The following is a 21,527-nucleotide window of genomic DNA, read 5'->3' as shown; positions in this document are numbered from 1 at the left end:
ATCATTAATTTAATACAATGGACCCCAAAGATACATAAATTTAATTTAGTAAGGTTTTCCAGGGATATGGCAGGAAATTGCCATATGTCTGTGATTTTGATATAAATTGTGAATACTAGAGCACTAGGAAGAGGTAGAAGTCAGGACTTTTGCATCTGGGATGGGGAATGGGCTTGTTATTGGGTATAGATAGATCTGAATTAGATTTCACACTAGAAATTCTGTGTGTGTAGGGTGCTGCTGAGCTCTGGTTCATGAAAACCTCTAAGGTGTAATTGGTATGGTACAATGGAACACTGAATTCACCCTCTCCCACCAGTAGTACTACAGTTTTGTGAATTATTTCCTAGGTTTATGAAAATTGTTCTTTTGTTTATGCATATTGCTGACTTTAAATTTGAAATTGCTCTAATACAGCACTAACTTTGAATGTGATTTTTTTAAAATCACTTAGTAGTTTAATGTTAACTTATGCCTGTTTATAGCTGAATGATACTCTATTTCCAGCATATGTTGTATGAATGAAGAGTGGTAACCATAAAAAATTATATTCTACTACAACATATCCAGTCCTATATTAACAGCTCCTGTATGTTTAGTGCAGTTTTTTTCTACGGCTTAAGAACTGTGCTTGATGTCTCGGAATAGTAGTTGCTATGTTTATATAGATATAATGTGAACACTCAGATTTTGGTTTGTGTACTGCATTTCCTCATTTAGCTGAGGTTTAAGTTGGTCATAGGGACACTTCACCCTCCTAAAAACAAAATCCCACCTGTGCTCTGCACTCTAACACTGTTCCTCCAGTTTTTTTTTTTTTTTTTTTTTTTTTTTTTGCTGTTCTCTTACTTTTTTGGAGGGAAGGTTTCACATTTCTTTCCTTCCTTCCCATGAACTACAATTCACTGACATTTTACCTCTGGCTAAGAGGTGGGAAATAGGCCCCTAGAGCCTTATGGATACACCGTTGGTAAGCCAAGTATTTTATAAAGCAAAGATAAACACACCCCCATCTCTACTGGCAAAAGACTACAGGCCTAACCTTGGACCTAAACTTGTCTAGTACTACCAGTTGGTCAGTACTTCCACTTGAGGCCTTTCTGGCAGTGGCAGAAAGAATCTGATGAATTCATGATGATCTCCATGAATGTCATCTCCTCTGGGTCACTAGTGAAGCATTGTTTTAGAAATAGCAGAGGAATAGATATTATTTGGGAAACAAAATTCCTTTGTCTCCTCCCACTAGAGCATCTCCAGCAGCTGTAGTAGATCACATCAGCAAGCTTTGCCACTTACACACACTACTCTGTCAAATGGATGATCAGAATGAAACAGACCATACCGATTTGCTGTTGCTTCCCCAAGGAAATCCTAAAGCAAAAGCATACCTACAGTCCTTGCTGGTGGGAGAATCCCTTGGGAATATAAATGGTGGGGGAAGGGGGAATTTGAGGCGGGGAGGGAGTATCCCTCATTTCATACTAAAGCTTAAATTCCTGCTCAGTAAGCTTACTAATATGTAAATTTTCTTACAATACCAATAATTTGTTTAACGGAATATGTTCTTTTCTCACAAATGCAGGTAACATACTATTGAATGTGTTGGTTCCGCCCAAAATGCCATGCACAAGAACCGGAAAAAACAACGTTCTTATTGTCTGTGTTCCCAATCCACCAATTGATGAGAAGAATTCCGCTATCCCTGTCACTATGTTAATAAGAGTGAAAACAAGTGAGGATGCAGATGAGTTGCACAAAATTTTACTGGAGAAAAAGGAGGCCTAAACATACAGCAGTCAAATGCTCTGAGAAATTACTGCTAAACTGCTGCTGCACTTTTTTTTTCCTTTAACTTCTTAGAACACTTCTTAACACTCTACTCTGACATTCTAAGAACTGTGACAGGAATTCTGAAAAGTTTGTGAGGAAAGCTAAAATGGCTAATAAAAGCTTTAACTGAACACAAGTGTCCATCTGTCCTCCCTCCTTTTTTGGAATATCTAATGTATGAACCATATTTGGATAAAATGTGTACATTTAAATTAAAGTGATTGCTGAATGGACTAAAATCAAAGTACAAAATATTGTACCACATGTTCTTCACAGGTTTAAGGTGAAGTGCAGCAACCTCCTTTTTTGAGAAGGGAGGAGGCTAAATTGTTTAACTCTTGAAATTGTTTCTAGGATGAATAGCTTTTTTTTTTTTTTAAACATACAAAATCAGTGTCTGCTAGCTTCTAGTAAGGGATCTAATCTTTCGGACTGTCACCTGGATAATTATGTACCTGAATAACAATGCCTCTGTAGATTGTTTTTAAATTTGTAAGAAATTTGATGTACTGTTGGGATTCAGAGACTGCATCTGTGGTTCCTCAAAGAAAATGATTTGCTTGCATTATTCCTGTTGACTTTAATGTTGCTCTGCTGCAAACAATTGTTTTGTTGTGCTTACTGTTGCAGCAAGTTCATGGTGTGCAATAGTATCCATAGACAACTGGAAAACTATTAGCTCTCAATCCACAACCAGACTGGCCCTATAATCGGTATTCTTGTTGACAGAGCTAGAGGCCAAGGGAGGAGATTGCAATACTATCTCTCTCGTAGAAGTATTCTTCCCTACTCCCTCCAGGTTATGGTTGAGACACAACAGCAGAAGTAGTTTGGTGGGAGAAATTAGGCAAGGCAAATACATGCCCTGTCTGTTAAAATTTACTAAGCGTGTGTCATGAGCATCAAAGTTTTTAAAAATAAATAAAAAATTGTGCTGTAAATGTCTGCTGACATAGCCGTGTGTGTGTGTGTGTGTGTGTGTGTGTGTAAACTTGGGTACTATACTATTAAATATTTGTCTTTGTGATGTGATAAAGCAACAGAATACTACTTGCTGGCATCAAATATGGCACTAGTGTTGGCTGCATTGTTCTATCTTTTGGACTACTGAAACATCTTGAAGTGGGCTGTAGCTCACGAAAGCTTATGCTCAAATAAATGTTAGTCTAAGGTGCCACAAGTCCTCCTTTTCATCTTAAAGTGTGAGTAAGTATTTAGTGTTAACCTGGAAGGAAGCTCGGATGCTGTGTAGACATAGCTATTTTAAATGTAAATTGGTGCCTTTTTTGCATTTGGTTTTGTAGTTAGTCACTAAAGTTTGTGTGCGCGTGGGGTTAGTTTCCTCAATTTTTTCTAACTTCATGCTGGTACATAGCTCAGAGGTCAGAACTTAAATGTTTGCATGTTAATTCTGTGAATGAAAATGATGTGTACAAGTTTTACAGGCTCAGGTTAAAGGGCTAAGGGCTGAAATTTTGCATTTGTTTTTAGAAGACAGTGTCTTAAATTTTCAGTGAAGAAATTGTTTTGTAGTGTACCAGTCACTGCACATGGAGGGGAATAATCTTTTGTGATGAGCAGATCACTCATTAAGCACTTCACACTTTAAGAGCAATTGTGTATTAGACTGTTAGAGATACTGTGCTTGGTACTGGTTTACTTCCTCATGTGCAAAGATGTATAGTAATGTACTTTCCATCAATTGCAATATGGACCAATAAATGAGATAGAAATTCATTAGGAGAGGCAAATGTAACTAACTTTCCACATGCCCCTTGCACAGCCATCCTGAATGATACTTGCCTCTGAAATGAGTGAAATCTGGGACTTGTGTACACGCATGTTTTGGCTTGCTCTTGAAGCTCGGTAGGCTAGTAGAAGAGGCCAGTGAATGATCCTGCTGTATCTGTGATTGCAAGAGTTGTTTAAAACATTATTTAAATTGTGATTGTATGTTTGAGGATGGTGTTGAGGACAGGAAAGAGGATGGGACAGATGCTAATTAATGAAAATCTAATATGCTGGAAACTTTGTAGCCCACAATGCTCAAGCTGGTAAATACACAAATTTTCTATCATAGTTTTGGGAAACAATGAGTAAAGGAGGTGGCACACCTTAGCTGAGCATGTATTGGTATCAGTAAATGGTATGGAAACACATGGGAAAGATGGAAATAGGTAAGTGTATACTCACATCTTTACGTTAGCTTACCCTATAAAGTCTCCCTTAAAAGGAAAAGTATATGTATGAAATGTCTTAAGTCTAACATTAAAACCAGTATTTTTCATTTAAGCTCGTAATCCTAGTTTTTATTACAACAGATCTTTGCTGTTAATACTTTAAAACAAAATTAAACAGGGAAAAGTGATAGAGATATGACCAGTGTAAAATTGATCTATGTATCTTATATTGACTTCAGTTACTTGACTTGTGAGATGGGGAGAACTTACACTTTTTTTTTTACTTGTAATGTTCAATTGTACAGCACAAATTATTTTGCTCCGAGTTATAAAAATGTTGTGGCACTATGGTTTGATTTATTTGTAGTTCATAGGGCACTTTTGGAAGGCGAAACCTAAAAGTAGATTCTGGGATTAGTCTACGGATTTTAATACAAAACCTGGGGATTTTGTTTGTGTGCATGAAAATTTAACTAGAAATTAAGCTCTAAAAACTAAAAGCAAATGTAAAAATAGTTGTTAGGAAATTACCATCATGTAGTTTATATCATGGTGTCTGTTTTATTTTGAATTCTAATTCAATAAATTTTTGTATCTTGCCTTGTAGATAGAGCATTGCTGTCATCTTTCAAGAAGTATGGGGAATAAACAGGAAGAACTAGAAATACAATCACAAACTATGACTTAGTTGGCATCACAGACTTGGTGGAATAATACACGACTGGAATATTAGTATAAAAGGGTACAGCTTGCTCAGGAAGGACAAGTAGGGGGAAAAGGGAGGAGGTTGTTGCCTTGTATATCAAAGATGTATACATTTGGACTGAGGTCAAGATGGAAATAGAAGACAGACTTGTTGAAAATGTCTGGGTAAGGATAAAAGGGGTTTTAAAAAAAAAAACAAACTAAGGGTGATGTCATGATAGGGGTCTACTATAAACTTCCTAACCAGGAAGAAGAGGTGGATAAGGCTTTAAAATAAAAACACACACACAATCATCCAAAGCACAGGACTTGGTGGTGATGGTGGACTTCCCCAGTGTCTGTCAGGGAAAATAATACAGCTGGGCACAGATTATCCAACAAATTCTTGGAATGCAATGGAAACGCTTTTTATTTCAGAAGGTGGAGAAAGCAAGGAGGGAGACTTCTAGATTTGATTTTTGACAAATAGGGAGGAACTGGTTGAGAACTTCAAAGTGGAAGGCAGCTTGTGTCAAAGTGATCATGAAACGATGGAGTTCTTGATCCTAATCAACAGTAGGGGGGAAAAAATAAAGATAGTGAATTTCAAGAAGGCAGACTTCAGCAAACTTAGGGCATTTAGTAAGTAAGATGGGAAGTAAGTCTGAGAAAAACAGTTCAAGAATTCTCTCTGAAAAACTGCCATTAGTAAGGGCACACGTGCATATTATCCCACTGCATAGGAAAGATAGGAAGTATGGCAAGAGCCTACCCTGGTTTAACCCGGAGATCAGTGATCTGAAACTCGAGTGTGTCCTACAAAAAGTGGAAACTGAGTCAAGTTACAAAGGATAACCATAAAAAAACCCCAAAAGCCATATAGGGACAAAATTAGAAAAGCCAAGGCACAAATGAGATTAAACTAGCTAAAGACATAAAGGGTAACAAGAAAACATTCTACAAAACGTTAGAAGCAAGAGGAAGACCAAGGACAGAGTAGGCCTCTTTCTCAATGAGAGGGGAAAGACAATAACAGAAAATGTGGTAAGAGAAGTGTTAAATGCCTTTGTTTTCACCAAAAAGGTTAGCTGCTATCTGACAGCTAACAGAGCAAATGCAGGTGAAAATGAGGTAGGATCTGAGGCTAAAACAGAAGGAAGAGGTCAGATGTCTTCAAGTCAGCAGAGCCTGATGAAATACATTCTAGAATACTCAAGGATCTGACTGAGAAGATCTCAGCCATTAGTAATTATCTTCAAAAACTCATGCGAGAGATTCCAGAAGACTGGAAGAGGGCACATATAGTGCCCATCTATAAAAAGGGGGATAAGGACAACCTGGGGAGTTACAGACCAGTCAGCTTCACTTCAGTACCCAGAAAGATAAGGGAGCAAATCAGTTTGCAACCACCTGTGAGATAAGATCATAAGTAACAATGAACATGAATTTATCAAGAACAAATCATGTCAAACAAACCTAACCACTTTGACAGGGTAACAAGCCTTGTGGGTATGGGGGAGCAGTAGATGTGGTATATCTTGACTTTAGTAAGGCTTCAGATAGTCTTGCATGACCTCATACACAAATTAGGGAAATATAGACTACATGGAGTTACTATAAGGTGGGTGCATAACTGGATGGAAAACTGTTCCAGAGAGTAGTTATCAGGGGTTCACATTAAAGCTGGAAGGGCATAACAAGTGGGGCTCTGCAGGGATCAGTCCTGGGTCAGATTCTGTTCAATATCTTCATGCAATTTAGATAATGGCATAGAGAATGTGCTTACAAAGTTTGTGGACAATACCAAGCTGCGAGGGGTTGCAAGTGTTTTGGAGGATGGAATTAAAATTCAAAATGATCTGGACAAACTGGAGAAATTGTCTGAAGGATAAAATTCAAGAACAACACATGCAATGTATTCTATTTAGGAAGGAGCAATCAGTTGCACACATATAAAATGGGAAATGACTAGGAAGGAGTATTGCAGGAAGGGATCTGAGGTTTATAGTAAATCACAAGCTGAATGAGTCAGTAACATTGTTGCCAAAAAAAGTGAACATTCTGCCATCTATCAGCACCACCGTTGTAAGCGAGACACACACAAGCAATTCTTCCACTCTACTGTCCACTGATAAGGTCTCAACTGGAGTAGTGTAGCTAGTTCTGGGTGCCACATTTTCAGGAAAGATGTGAGCAATTGGAGAAAGTCCACTGCAGAGCAACAAAAATGATTAAAGGACTAGAAAACATGACCTACAAGAAAAGATGGAAAAAATGGGTTTGTGGAGGAAAGGAGACTGAGTAAAGATGTACGTTTTCAAATGCATAAAAGGTGTTTACAAGGAGAAAGATGAAAAAAATTGTTCTCATTAATCTGGAGATAAGGCAGAACAGCATGGTGGAACTGTGAACTTCTCCCAGTGTGAGATGGACAGTCCATGTTGGACCGAAATTCCAAGGAAGAGTAATACAGGGCTGCCAGGAGGGTAATTAAATCAGGATGGTCTTTCATTCAGACACCCTAAACAGTCCACCAGCTTCCTGCTTTTTCAGGGAAGAAGTTGCATGGGAAAAATGGCACCAGCTGGGGGGTCTGATCACCTATTGAGGCGGATGTAGGAGCCACCTGCCAGGGACTGAACTGTTGTAAAGGGCAGGAGCTGATTTATTTGGGGTCTTCTGCCATTTTTGCCAAATAAAAAGAAGCTGCTGCAGGACCCTGATGAGGCAGGGGGAAGCCCTGCTACCTAAACTCAGATGGACCAGCTAGAACTCCAACGGGAACAGTGAGCTGGAGTGAGGGGCGTTGTGTCCAGGATGTCTGTTTTCTAAATGCTCTGTATTTTCTTGGGCTATTAAGAAGCAATGGAGTCTTAGAGTCCTGTGCAAAGTCTGTAGGGGGTGTTGTCAGTAGTGAGCTGGAGCCGGTTCGCATTGGTTAGCTAGAACCAGTTGGCCCTCAGGGGACAACTGATTCTAAGAGGGCTTCTAAATTTAACAACTGGCCAAAAATGGTGCCTTAGGCACAGACTCCACGGCTGGAGCATCCATGGGGAAAATTTGATGGGTGTAGAGCACCCACCGGCAGCTCCCTGCCCTGCCCCAGCTCACCTCCGCTCCGCCTCCTCCCCTGAATGCGCTGCCCTGCTCCACTTCACCCCCCCCCCCCCCCCCGCTTCCCAGGACTCAGCTGTTCGGCGGGAAGCCTGGGAGGGCTGAGAAGCAGGCGGTGGCTTCCCGCTCAGGCCCAGGGAGGTGGAGGCAGAGCAGAAGTGAGCTGAGGCGGGCACGAGGTGGGCCGCTGGCACTGCAGCAGGTAACCCGGGGGGGCGCGCAGGGGAACCGCTCCCCGCCCCAGCTCACCTCTGCCTCCATCGGCCTGAGAGTGAAGCCCCCGCCTGCTTCTCAGCCCTCCCGGGCTCCCCGCTGAACAGCTGATGCACGGGAAGCCGGGGGGGAGGGGGGCAGAGAAGCAGAGCGGGGCAGTGGGTTCAGGGGAGGAGGCGAAGGCGGAGCGGAGGTGAGCTGGGGCCAGGGGGGAGCTGCTGGTGGATGCTCTGCACCCACCAAATTTTCCCTGTGGGTGCTCCAGGGCTGGAGCACCCAGGGAGTTGGCGCCTAAGGCGCCACTTTTGATATGATCAGTGGGGGGAGCGGCCGCTCCCGCTGCTCCCCCCCTAGCTACGCTCCCCCACCCCTAGGAGCCAGAGGGACCTGCTGGATGCTCCCTGGGAGCTGCCCCAGGTAAGCATCGCCAGGACTTCCCACCTTGCCCCCGGGCAGGTCCCTCTGGTTCTTAGGGGTGGGCACCCACTACAGTGGCCCACGAGACCCTCCTGCCCAGTTCTGGGGGCAGTCAGGGGCCTGGGGGCAGGCATCAAGGAACACGGGGGGTGGAATGGGGCAAGAGTGGGCCACGACCCCCTCATGGGGTGAGGAGGGAACCGGTTGTTAATATTTGGGCAGCTCATCACTGGATGTTATACTTATTGTGTGCCTTTGAAGCATTAACATTTCCCTCAGCTAGAGGGAAGCAGGCGACATAGGGAGGGCAAGGAAGGAAGGAAATAAACTACAGGTTTTCATAGAAAAGCTCTAAAAGGGGCTCAATTAAAAAAAATTATAGTAAATCAGTTATGACCATACAAAGATGTCCCAGGCAAATCTATATGTGGGAGTTCCTCTCAAAGATATAACAACTTTATCTAAAATGGCTTATTTAAAAAGAGGCACCAATGTAATAGACCTGGCACCTGGCTGGGGGATGGGTAGATCTCTTTGCTTTTTATCAAAGGGCACTGGATACTCAAGTGAGGTTTTTTTTTTATTCTCGTGCCTGTTTAAGGGGACAAACAATCCAACCCAAAGGAAAAAAGGCATTCTGCTCACTGAAAGAATTTCTGGTATTATCTATTTACAGGAAATAGATTTGAAGAAAAATAAGATCTTACTTCTTCTTGGACATCACTACCATGTGGCTACAGGGCAATTTAATAGAAGACAGGTGGCAATACTTCTTGCTACACACTTCCCTTTGAGCATTTCAGCACCATTCAGATACAGAGGGCAAATATATTTTAAGTAAAAGGGATCCTTGCAAGGTAAACGCCTCACCTTTGCCAATGTATATGCTCTCAGTCAATGGAAAGCTTTTTAGGGAATTGAATATTGGGGCTGGGGCAGGGAAGGAATTGCAATGAGATGCTTACTGCCACTTTAGGATAATTGAATGTACACATGCTGTGTGGGAAGAGCAAGTACAAATTTGTTGCATCACTTAAAAAATGAGCATCTGGTGGATGGTTGGCAAGATATGAATCAATGTCAGGGACTATACATATTATTCTGCAACTCATGGATCTTATTCCAGGATTGACTAAATTTGTTTTTAGGACCTTGGCTAATTTGGTCCAAAAACACTAATTTTGGAGTTATAACTTGGTCTGATTATGCCCCTGCATATATTAGATTAAAAGATTGGGACCCAGGGAAAAAAGAGCCTAGCAGTTGACTAGAGTTCTGTTCTGTGTCCCCCTTAAAATTCAGAGTTGGAAGAAAGTTTTCAGCAATAAATTATATATGTATGTATATTGAAACATTGTGTGTTTGTTTCATCCCTCCAACTCTTATTTTATTCCACACTGGGGTAATTTGCCTTAAAATTTGTTTCTCCACAATATTTATTCCTAAATAAATTCAATTCCTTTGCCCATTTAAACTTATGTAGCTGATAAGTTTCTTTGAAGCCTGCTACCTGCACCAGTTCCAGCATCAACTGTATTATTTGCAGGAGCAGAAACCTCATTAAAAATTATAGAGCACAGCATTGTCATACAAAATTGCTTTGCGTTTAGTCCAGAAGGCGTTTTAATATCTTTTACAAAGGGGCTGTTTCTCCCATTTATTGAAGATGATTCAATTGCCAAACTTGGGGGAGGGGGAGAGTGTGACAAAGCACCTGTCTTCCCCTAGACAAATTAAGAGGAGGGGATTGATGACCATTTACCACAATAGATGCTTGAGGAGTACAACAGAGGGCTGATATGCCCCTATAAAATGGATTCCCAAAACCAAAGCTTACCAAAATCTGAAGGGCTCCCATTCCAGCCAGTGGAAGGCCTTCTCACTCTCCGATGAAAGCAGTGCATGGAAAGAATTGTTAGAATTAGCACTATAGATCAAATTCAGAATTCTGCTGCTGTTATTGGCTAGACACCTACCAGCAATGAAACCAGACTAATTCAGCTGAACATATTTGGGCAAGAGGACACAATCTCTTTTCTAACATGTTGGCATACATTTTAGCATTCACATCAATTAAAGATCTAGGGGTGTATGATGCACAATGGGTAGGATCTTTTCCTTCTTTAGGAATAACCGCCATTTTTGTCCCTTTCCAAGAATCTGCAATCTCTAATTAAAATAGGGACCAATGCTCGCTTTAGAGTTCTGTAATGCTCTCCAGAAAACCTCTCAGAACGTGGAGCTTTATTGGATTTTAAATTCTTAATTACATCTTCAACTTCCTCTGCAGAAATTTGCCTATCAAAAGCAATCCTGTCATCCTCTGCGATATGAAGTAGTTTTGCATGGTTCATATCTATTTATAAATTGAGGAGCTCTGAACTGTACAAAGTATGGAAAAAGTTAGCAAATATATCAAAGAGCTTTTTGGTGCCAGTTACTAAGTCTCCCCTTTTATTTCTAGTTAGAGGGATGGCTGATTTAGCCCAATGTTGTTTGTTTGAAGTTTCTGGCTAAGAGCCCTAATATTATTGTTTAACATCTACGTGTTTGTGCCTCACTTGTTTGTAACAGGTTAATTTTCCCTCTTAACTGTATTTTCTTATCTACAGGATCTAAAAGTGTATTTGTCTATTTTCCAAAACAAAGTTCATTAACCAAACTAATTTTTAAGGTATGATTCTTAAATAAGGGGGATCCTTATAAATAATCACCTTTCCAGCAGCCCAGAGAACACTTACTGATTCCTTCCTTTTTTTAGATTGACAGTTTTTAAAGAAATAGTTCTATGTTTTGAAAAAATCCCACTGTTGCTGGTTTTGAACATCGCAGGAGGTGCTAATACTAATGAGCATTGAGAGAACCCACATTCTATAGCAATACTTCCCTGTTCACGATTGAGCTGGGCGTAGATTCCCCCTGCACCTAAATTTCACAGTAAGTCATCTAGAGCAGCCTGCCCTGTTAACCATTTCTGGCTAAGGGGTATTTGCTGACTTATTGAGGCAGATGCCTTGTTGCTAAATATGGCTGTATGGGACCAGGGATGTGGTCTGAGCACTCCTGGAGGCAAGATTTGTCCTCTTTGTGTTTTCTTTACTGAGGGCTTATCTACACACTGACTGGGGCAGAGCTACTGTCAGACTTTCTCTTCAGGTCAGGGTCACAGAGGAGAATCAGGCCCAGAATCTTCCTGGTTTCCTCTCCCCTGCATCTCTTCCAACCTTCTAGCACAACTTTTGTCTCTTTTTATCTAAGAAGCACAAGCAACAGTAGAACAAGGAACAACACAGCTGTCAGAATGTGAGGGTTGCCCTGCCTTGGATTCTTAGTGCACACAATCCTCATCCACACCAGAGGCAAGTTCAACACTACATGCTTTATTTACAATGTGCTTCATAAACAGTTGTTCCACCACAACCTAAGGTTTTCCTCCCAAGACTTTACCTACTCCCCCAACATAGAACAGGACCGAAGAGAGAGCTCTCACCTCTGATATCTTGGGAATCTCTGGTGCATCCTTCCAGGCTTCCCATACATGTCTTTCTCCCTCCCTTTTCAACTGTTTCCAGCTGACTAGATGAATCACCCAGATAATTAGTGAATCACTTAGTAGCAGAACTATTACCTCAGCAATGTACCACAGGTGGGGACACTTTCAAAGTGCACTGAGTGGTGAGTCAGCCTTGGGCTACTCACAGCATCACCACAGGCTTTGCTTTCACATACGAAGAGCGTCAGCAAACAAGGTAACCACCACAGCTGCCAACTAGGGGTAGTAACCCCAGAGTCACCACCTGTTAAACACAAAATAATCTACATTGCTCCTGAAACGCTCTCTGAATCTGTGGAGTGAGTTGCCACTGTTTATATCACTAAAGAGAAAGATAATTAAACTAAGAAGAGGAAGGAAGAAACTTACGATCATACAATATCAAAACATATATATGGAGCATCTCTGCAAATAACTTTGCTTGGCTCTAGAGACTGCTTAGGGCAGTTGGTTTTTTCCAACCTTCCCCTCCTCCCGGGGTAGACCCCATTGGAAATCTCAGACATAATCGGCACTCCCTGTCCTCCTCCATCCCCCGGGTCCATGGACCACAGCTTGAAAACCATTGGCTTAAATTGAACTAATTCTTTCCCAACATAAGATTTCTTGCTACATTGTTTTAACAATGCTGTTTCTTTCGGTATAAGCCAGAGGTCACTTCTGCCCACTGATGGTTGACAGTATCAAATAAGTCATATGTCAGTTGCTCGATAGCTTTCATAACCAGCTAGTCGTGCCTGATAATGTGAAACTACAAGTTTCGTAATACTCCCTCCCCCAAGATAAAGGTAATAAATCCAACAAAAGAAACAGTCAAGTAAATGTATATTCCTTGTAAGAATCCACTATCTAGGCTATGAGCAGCCAATTGGGAAGCGCAGGGAACTCCGTATGGACCCAATGGTCCAATGTGATGAGAGGAGGCAGGAAAGTTTTTTTTTTTTTTTTTCAAAATCCATTTGGATGCTGAGGTCTGTACAGATTGCATCTACCCTTCTTATTAAATTATATATATCCCTTGGAACATATAGTACCTGTGTTCTCCAGTGGCTTCTGAACAGTTTAAGGCTTTATAGATCAAATCCTATACCTTAAACAGTTTTGGACTTCCCTACCTGGAAGTCTGCCTCATTTCTCATGTCACACTGCAGTCAGCAGAAGCACCTGAGCTGGAATCCCATTTTAATAATGCCTCACCATATGGAGACTTTCAAAGTACCTGAGCTTGTCAGGAAAGAAAAAAATTCCAACTAGTCATGTCTCAATATTCCATTCTATTTAACCTTTCCACTAGATAAATACATAATGATTTATGTAGCCATTAAGGAAAACACAATTTTAAAAGATAATAGTAAAAAAAATCTAGTATATTTGATTGAAAATATGAAAAACCTTTTAAGACTATGTTGCATTTCCCCCTCCCTTCTCCCCTTCCCTCCCTAAATACTAAAGTGATCACACAAGGAGCCAGTGTTAGTCACATAAGATGAATCTTTTTTACTACAGGTCAAATGAAAGTGAACAGTAAATGGGATACTCATCTTCAGATAATTGCCCATTTGGTGGACCTTGGTACATGTTTCACATTATTATCCCAACCAATTTCTAACTTGCTGCTTAATATAAAGACTCGTAATGTTCTGGAAATATAGACTCATACTACTCTCAAACATCATAGGATACAATACAAAGAAAATACTATTAACAAAACATATGGTCATTTAAGAGGTCTTTGTTTCTTGGCTGAAGGATTCAACATTTTCTTCATGTTGCAATAAATAACATTAGTCTTATTTTTGGTGCACAAAGGTGTTCTCACCGCTCTTTGTTCGAGGGGCTCAGCTACAGTGCCAGCATGATTTTCAGTTGATCATCTGTCACTCAATGCTGATGATCAATGAGGCAAAAAACCATGCAACAAAGTGTTAGTTGGTTAAAATTAGTCTGAGAATATATTTATATATGTACATAGAGAATGTTGAATATTGTAACCTGCTTGCTGTCTTATATTATCTTGTACAGTTACATTCTGATTGTAAAATACTGGTTTTTTCATTTAAAGTTTGGTGTACAGGCAACTTATTCATTTAGCCATTTCTCTACATGGGTTCTATTCTATTTATTTTCAACACACACGATTTCTACACAATCTGGTTCAGTCACATTTAATACTACAAAGTGGGGCAGCCCCAGATAACTCTGGGCTGTGATTGCAGAGAACCCAATTCCCAATGCTTTTGAGTCACAACCCTGTGGAGGCTATGAGGACCATTTGCTAATGCATATAAGGTGTGTCCATAGGAAATAGCCAGCTCTGCCAAGTACAGTTAAACTCGCCATTTCTGATGGCTGTCTCTTTAGCACTAGTAGAATTCTCACAAGTACCTTTGTTTCATGCGTTTAAGAACTTTAAAGTTCCATTGACTGTTGCTGGGACTTTGGAAAGTTTATCCTACATCAATTTTTATCAGGAAGATTTTAGACTTGAAAAAGTAGATGACAAAACAAACTCAGCTGGAAAGCAAAATATTACAATGACTGGCTGAAAGGAATGTCAAAGGGGATTTACAAGCACTTGCATGTGTCGACATAAGGCTGTAGCTACATGGATCCAGTTGTGGCCTTAGAAGTTTCAGAACTGAATGCTGGTACAAGAAGATATTTTGGAAATTTAATGTGTTATCTCCCCTTGGAAGTCAAACTAAATTTATCCCTCTTTTTAGAAAAGCCCATCGCATCCTTTCTGCAAATGGAGGACTGTGGAGAACAGCATGATTCAGGTCACATCAGATTTCAACCTATGCAAACTTGAGGCTCCCCTACTTTTGTTTCAAAGCCAGGTTTGCCCTGGTGAGCAAGGTGACCTGGCTTATGGTTCTGAACAAGGACTATGCAAACCCAGGTTGGTTCATGTGGCTTTGACTCAGTCAAGCTTTGCTTCAAGGTTGAGTGAATCCAATGAGAATGAGTGTGAATCCATACTCAAAGTTTAGATGAACCAAGACTGCTCAAGCTTATACATTTCTAACAATGTCCTCTATCAACGATGTGACATATGCAAGAGGTTGGACAGGCTTGGAAGACATCCTGTGGTGGCTGGAGGGAATTGCAAAGACTTTGAATGGAATTTTACATACACTGTGGTCTTTAAGGCACAGCGCCGCCCTGCTAATACAATATAATTGATCACGGAGAATGTCTTTAATGTTACCATTTCAAGGTGTAATAAGCTCTTGTTAAGTTTTGCAACCTAAACAGATTTCTTACTCTTGTATTTGACATCTGTCTATATATTTATCCTGAGGATGATGAATATGGCAAATTTCAGCTTTCCGGAAGTGGTGGTTGTGCAGCACAATGGAAAATGCTATCAGACCAAACAAGAATAACCAATTGATTAACTGATTGACCTGAGCAGCAAAGCTTTCCAGGCTCATGTTAACCACAGTGCTTTCTCATACTAAAAGAGCTTCCATTCTAGTTGTCAAGCTTCAGTACATATCATTAAAATTGCTGCTGCTTCAATAGTCAAAACAGTAACTGGGCAAACGAAACCCTGTTTACTCTTATTTGTAGTCTATATGGTATACTTATGGAGCTCAACATTCAGTCCATTCCTTGATAGTTTTTAAATTCTGGTGGTGCCTCAGCTCCATTGATTTAATGCTTTTGAGTTACAGGATGGAAAAATTCCAAATAAAAAGATCCGCGGCTCCCACCTCACATTCTCTTATGTAGTGTAGTGCAACAATATGCTAAAGGTTCTTTTCAGTATGAAAGTGAAGATTAAGGGCATTCTAAGAGACTCAAGGTTCAAATAATATGCCAGCCTCACTTAGGCCAACCTCCTGCTAACGTCACTGGGACTCCTGTCTGCAAGGACTGTAGGTTTTGATTCTAATAGTTTAATAAAAAAAAAAAACCCAAATCCTCCTATGATGGAGTATTAGGTTTCATTAAAAATATTTAAACTTTTCACTTGACAGAAGACAACTGACTAGAGCTGTACAGAGAGTTCTACTTCAGATTTTTAGAAGGGCTATTTTAGAGTCTGGCACATCTAGCTATTTCCTCAGAGCACTAACGACATTCAGTACACATGGATTTGTATTTCTTGTGGCTGTCCAAGCTGGTGCATTTACAGTCCATTTCAGCAAGTCAAAAAGGTGACTCTTCATTCAGAGTGGCTGTGGCAGATCTGTTAACACAGTATAAAATATACCAAAATGACTGGCTGACTTTCTTAGCCCTTTAAAAACTAGACATTAGCAAAACTCCAGTCCAGATACAATACAGCAAGACAGTATGTCTTGCATAAGGCTATGGAATTTGTACTCCTTGATCCTAGAACTGTCCATACTTTCCTGATTAGTTTAGTATCATGCCATGTTTGCCATTTATCCTGAAAATATACACAGCATGAACTGTTCGGGTCTCCAGCCCATGAGAATTTAGACTATTTAATCCTACCATATTGATGTCAGCCTGGGGGCGGGAGGGGGGAACATGGCTGGAGACAGAACAGTACTCCGACACCTAAGTCACATTTCCAAATGGGTAAATTTTCCTATTCATAATATTTACTAACCTAAGAGTATTTGGTTCAAATGTTCCAATTGCCTCTAGAAGTACAAACGTTATCTCTCTTCTCCCTCCCCACTGCAATGAACAGTTAAAGGAAAACTGCATTGATTTGCTTAGCCCAGCAGTACAAAAGTGAAGAATAAAGGCATTTTAAGAGGCTCAAGACAAAGGCTGGAGGTTGCTCTCTTGCCGAAAGTGATTTAATTCTTGATACAGGCACTGGAGGAACAATGTTTAAGACAGTCTCTCACCTGCAGTAATTTTGGTTAGCACTAACAAAATAACTTTATAGTTAATGAGTTACTTAAAGCTGAAAGATTTGCCTAAAGTGAATGGGAAATTGGCCTACAGTCTCTTGTACTGTGTTCACATTGCCAGTGTTAGAAATACCATCACTTTGCATTAAGTTGACTTCTTCCAGCCTTAGGCTCCAATAATGCATATTCTAATTTAGGTTTAAAGTGTAACTATAAACAGTCTGACAAGTACTTCTTACCAGATGGAGCCATCATGCTGGGTGATCTATAAAGATACAGTCTACCTTTAAGCTGCAGTGGAACTGTTTCCATGGATTCTGGGCAGAAATGAAGCTGAAAGCTTTACTTGAAAGTCGCCTGATGCTACTGAGAGAACAACAACAAAGCAGTTTGGGAAAAGGTCAAGGGGAAAACCAAAGATTTAGGCTTTAAGCACATGCCATGTTGGTAACAGCAGTGCCAGCATGGAGCATAGGGTCATTATATTCTGAGGGCTTGTTTATAAATGTAGACAAGCCCTGAAGAGTAACTAAGGAGCATCTGCTCTCTCAACTGATCTCTTTCCTGTGTGTATTTTAGGGTCTGCTGGTTACTGCATTGGCTCTGCAGTGCTAAGAAAGGGAACTATGCTATATTCTGGCGCCCCCATCAGAATTGTTAACTGAATGCTGGTTGAAGAATATTTATCAATTGAACATTCAGATTCCCAGAGAGGTTTACAGGGCTGCTATTTAGAAAAACATGCATTACTGCTAAACACAGCACACAACTACAAGTTACTTTTCAGAGAAGCAACTATACTTAAGCTTGTCTTTAAAGAAAACCCTTTGTGCCCCAGTACAGTGAATCGTCACAGAAACTAACAAACACAGAATCCAGGGAAATTGCTGAGTCAGTCAAAAGCTTCCAGGAGGAGAACTCATTACACTGCAGTCCTGCGAGTGCAGAAGGATAATAATAATCTGAACGTGTTTGGTACTGGAGTCTAGTTATGCTCTCCCATTTCTCTATACATTAAGACTTGGGTTTACCACTACATATCATAGCAGCAGCAGTACTGGAACTGGACTACAGATTTTCTAGAGCAGCATTTTCTTCCCTTCTTATGTTGGCTCTTTCCCTCAGACAATTCTAGAGCTTGAAGTCTTCACTGTTCTTTGGTAAATGGGGAAACAGTCATCACGGAATAAAGCTGTTTTAGGAATTCAGGAACGACACACCAACAGAAATAGAACATTGAAAGCATCATTTCAGCTCCATCCTGACCAACTGCACATACCACAATGGCAACACATCTTTGTTGCATCTCTTTCCTTACCCCTCCTGACTAGTAAAATATTCCATTGTCCCTTGCATCCCAAAACACATGCACACAAAGCCATTATAACACAGAGGGCATGGACAAGAGTCTATGAACAAAGTTCATTGGTACATCATTATGAAATCCTAAAGTTGTTTCTCTCAACTAATATAAAGTTCAACACATTCTGTACATGTTGGTTTCTCAGTTATAAAGTAAACACGGTAACAAATTGTTCATAAAGCATTGATTTTGTTTTTAAACACAGCCCCTTCTGGTTTTGTTTTTGAAAGTCCTCTAGTCAGAACACTATAAAGAGATGTATTACTACTGTGTGCAGACGGTGTATGACAGCAGAGGAAGGAAGAGAGAGGCACTTTGATTGGCTGGTATTCTTAGACTTCCTTTTTTTCTGTGTAGGTTTATGTTCCTGACACTAGATGGTAGCGTTATCACAGAAAACCATCATGGATAGGCACTTGGCAGCAAAATTCCAAGGCAGTGCCCAGCGCTCTGCTACGTCATCAGAATTGGTTTCTGCCGCACTTCCAGAATATCTAAACAGACAAGGGAAGACAATTTACAGTCCATATTGAGAATATCTGGCAAAAGTTTGTAATTGTTAAACAGCAAGTAAGAGGAACCAGTGATCTAATCATGGATTGCATGTTAGTCAAATTGTTTTCACACTAATTCAGAAGGGGATTAAAAAGCAGAACTGTCACATCATATACCACCAAATACATGTTAATTTCTTGTTCTAGCATACTAACAGTGTGGTAGTAAACAAGAGCTATGGGCTCAGAGAGAAAGGACAACTGATCCAATGTCGAGTTTTTATAGTGATATGGAGTCCTTTGACAGGAAAGGTGCAGTTGTATGGGGATCCTTTCAGGTAACATTGTTAGACAGTGGAATAGTCTTCCACGGGAACTGGTGGAGCCCCATTACTCAGTAATTACTGTAGCAAGACAAGCTTTTGCTGCCACTGAGAAATGCACCCAAATTCTGTTCTCACACACCAAGGGAGCATCTGGTTTTCTTGAAGCCTCAGAAACAGACACAAACATGGATAGGATTTCATCTGCTGGCCTTGGTTACAGACAACACAAAACCTAAGGGGTTTTGGAGCATTTTTGCTGTGTTCTAGTCCAGCAAAACATTGATTTGGAAGAGCGCTTTTGAGAGTCAGGCCTCATTTTCAACATGGGCATGGAAAGGTAGACACTTAAATCTGTATTTAGGTGCCTAAATGGGCACTTGAGATATTTTAGCAATTGGGCTGCCAGTCTCTCCTTTATTAGGCAACACAAAAAGAGTAAAGATTATTATTTGGTATAAAAGAGGGTTGATTTATATTTCATAATTAGGAGGCAGATCAAGTACGTTCGCATAAAGTTGCAAAAATCAGGCATTAGTACGGACTCAAGATTTTCACAAGTCCACCCCCTCTTCAAGCCACCTCACAAGAAGACCCTGACAAATAGATAATGTTTATAACGTTCCTTGAATTGCAATAAATTTGGGGTTTTACTGGAACTGCAAGAAGTGATTTCATTAGGTGAAAGCTCTGCACACAGACAAACCAATCTAGTACCTATCAGCTCACACGTCTCAGGTGATCTCAACTTCTGGACTGGAGCATGAAGAGAGAGATGGATTCTAAGATACAAGAGGTCAAGTAACAAATACCTTCCCAGATCAAAACCAGCTCCTTAGATTGCACCCAAAAAATATCTTTGAGCCAATGTAGCACAGTTGTATTATAGCATGAAACGTTATGTAAATGGGCAACTAAATATTCACTGTCTGAACTTGCTAAGTGGTCTGAAAGGGTACCTTCATGGACAGGGCATTACAATGCTCCAATCTGGAGCTGAAAGGGGCATGGTTAGGTTTGCATCAAGCATCAAGAGAAGTGCCAGTCTCCAGACCGACATAAACAAGAACTTGTGATCACTGCTGCTTTCTCCGCATCCAAAAGCGGCCCAGGATCCGACAGGAACTCTAGATTGACAGCCTTATCATAGAAAGGTTCGTATGCTCCCTCAATTGATAGTGCTAGTACAGGGCCCTCCAGTTGTTTCCCTCAGCCCATCATCAATAACTGTCTTTAGACAGATTGGAGTTAGCTGAATATAAATCTGTACACTGGTGTACATATATCACCTTGGATATCAACTTACATGGCCCTATTAAAAAAACCCTTGAAAATAGTGCAATGGGAGGGGAATGTTTAGGCATTCTACATAGATTGTCAAAAGCAAAATATATAAAGGGTGTCTAACCCCACTATTGAAAGCCTATGTCATGGCTGTGACATAGGTCAATTAACTGGGCAGTATTCAATTGATGTGAATATAGGGAAAAAACAAAAAAAACTATCTAACTCACAGGTGTGTGTCACCTGGGGACTAGACCATTTTTGGTATTTATGGGAAGATCTGAAAGGTTTCACCTGTTAAAATTCGATGCAGTGGCAAAGTGACATAGGTTAAATGTGCATAGAGTAGAAAGTTTTCATCTGTTCTGTTTAACTTCAGCCATGAGCCAACCAGAGACCGTCCTGTTCCAGATAAGGACCGTGACCTTAGATTCGAAGCATTGTGAAGATCTGTCAAGGTAGAAGAAAATAACCTTAAAGTAATTGTGCTTTATAGCCAGCCAGTCCCTGGCACGTTCAGATATCAGTTTCATCTTGAAAAGAACCCATCACAAATAGGATGGTAGTGGTGGGGTTGTAAATTATTATCTAGAGCTGAATTCCCTGCAGGGCATTGATACACTTTCATCAGGCAGAGGTCGTTAGTAGCAGTTGAATACAGGCTCTTGCACAGAATACACCATTACCACTTGAATTAACAGAGTGACTCCATTAGCTGGTGAGAGTAGCAAGCGGTTATCCTCTAGTGCAGAGGTGGGCAAACTATGACCCACGGGCCACATCCAACCTGCTGGACCCTCCTGCCCGGCCCTTGAGCTCCCGGTCGGGGAGGCTAGCCGCTGGCCCCTTTCCGATGTCACCTCTCCTCCTCAGCCTCAGCTCATCGTGCTGCCAGTGCTCTGGGAGGTGGGGCTGTGAGCTCCTGCCGGCCAGCACGGCTGCAAGAGCCGCTGGTCTGCTCCGGTGCTCTAGACAGTGCGGCAGTGTGGCTGGCTCCAGTCGGGCGACGCGGCTGCCAGTCCTGGTACTCTGAGTGGCATGGTAATGGGCTGGGGAGGGGTTTGGATAAAGGCAGGGAGTCCTGGGGGGGGCAGTCAGGGGACAGGGGGAGGTTGGATGGGGCAAAGGCGGGGGGGGGGAAGCATGCAGGGGACGGGGAACGGGGCGGGGTTGGATAGGTGTGGGAGTCCCAGTGGGACCATCAGGAGGCAGGGGTATGGATAGGGGTCAG

The 21,527-nt window shown here is 41.1% G+C and overlaps 2 protein-coding genes across 10 annotated transcripts in view; one reads left to right on the top strand and one right to left on the bottom strand.

Annotated features, from left to right (window-relative positions):
• The window catches only part of NUP50 (nucleoporin 50), a 35,199-nt gene extending 30,583 nt beyond the window's left edge, over positions 1-4,616 (top strand). For all 3 annotated transcript variants that reach the window (XM_038374831.2, XM_043515390.1, XM_038374822.2), the window contains exon 8: positions 1,583-4,616. In XM_038374831.2, the coding sequence (XP_038230759.1) occupies positions 1,583-1,785 (203 nt within the window). In that variant the 3' untranslated portion in view covers positions 1,786-4,616. The remainder of the gene's footprint in view (positions 1-1,582) is intronic.
• Positions 4,617-13,464: 8,848 nt separating this feature from the next.
• KIAA0930 (KIAA0930 ortholog) overlaps positions 13,465-21,527 on the bottom strand; it is a 145,750-nt gene continuing 137,687 nt past the window's right edge. For 6 of the 7 annotated variants that reach the window (XM_038402176.2, XM_038402125.1, XM_038402134.2 and 3 more), the window contains 2 exons: positions 20,591-20,746; positions 13,465-18,689 (listed from right to left, as the gene is read on the bottom strand). In XM_038402176.2, the coding sequence (XP_038258104.1) occupies positions 18,649-18,689; positions 20,591-20,746 (197 nt within the window). In that variant the 3' untranslated portion in view covers positions 13,465-18,648. Of the gene's footprint in view, positions 18,690-20,590; positions 20,747-21,527 lie in introns of those variants that run through there. The other variant, XR_006281753.1, reaches the window with a different exon arrangement.

Source organism: Dermochelys coriacea, chromosome 1 (assembly GCF_009764565.3).
Source record: "Dermochelys coriacea isolate rDerCor1 chromosome 1, rDerCor1.pri.v4, whole genome shotgun sequence".
Lineage (NCBI taxonomy): Eukaryota > Metazoa > Chordata > Testudines > Dermochelyidae > Dermochelys > Dermochelys coriacea.
This window is presented reverse-complemented; position numbering and strand designations above follow the sequence as displayed.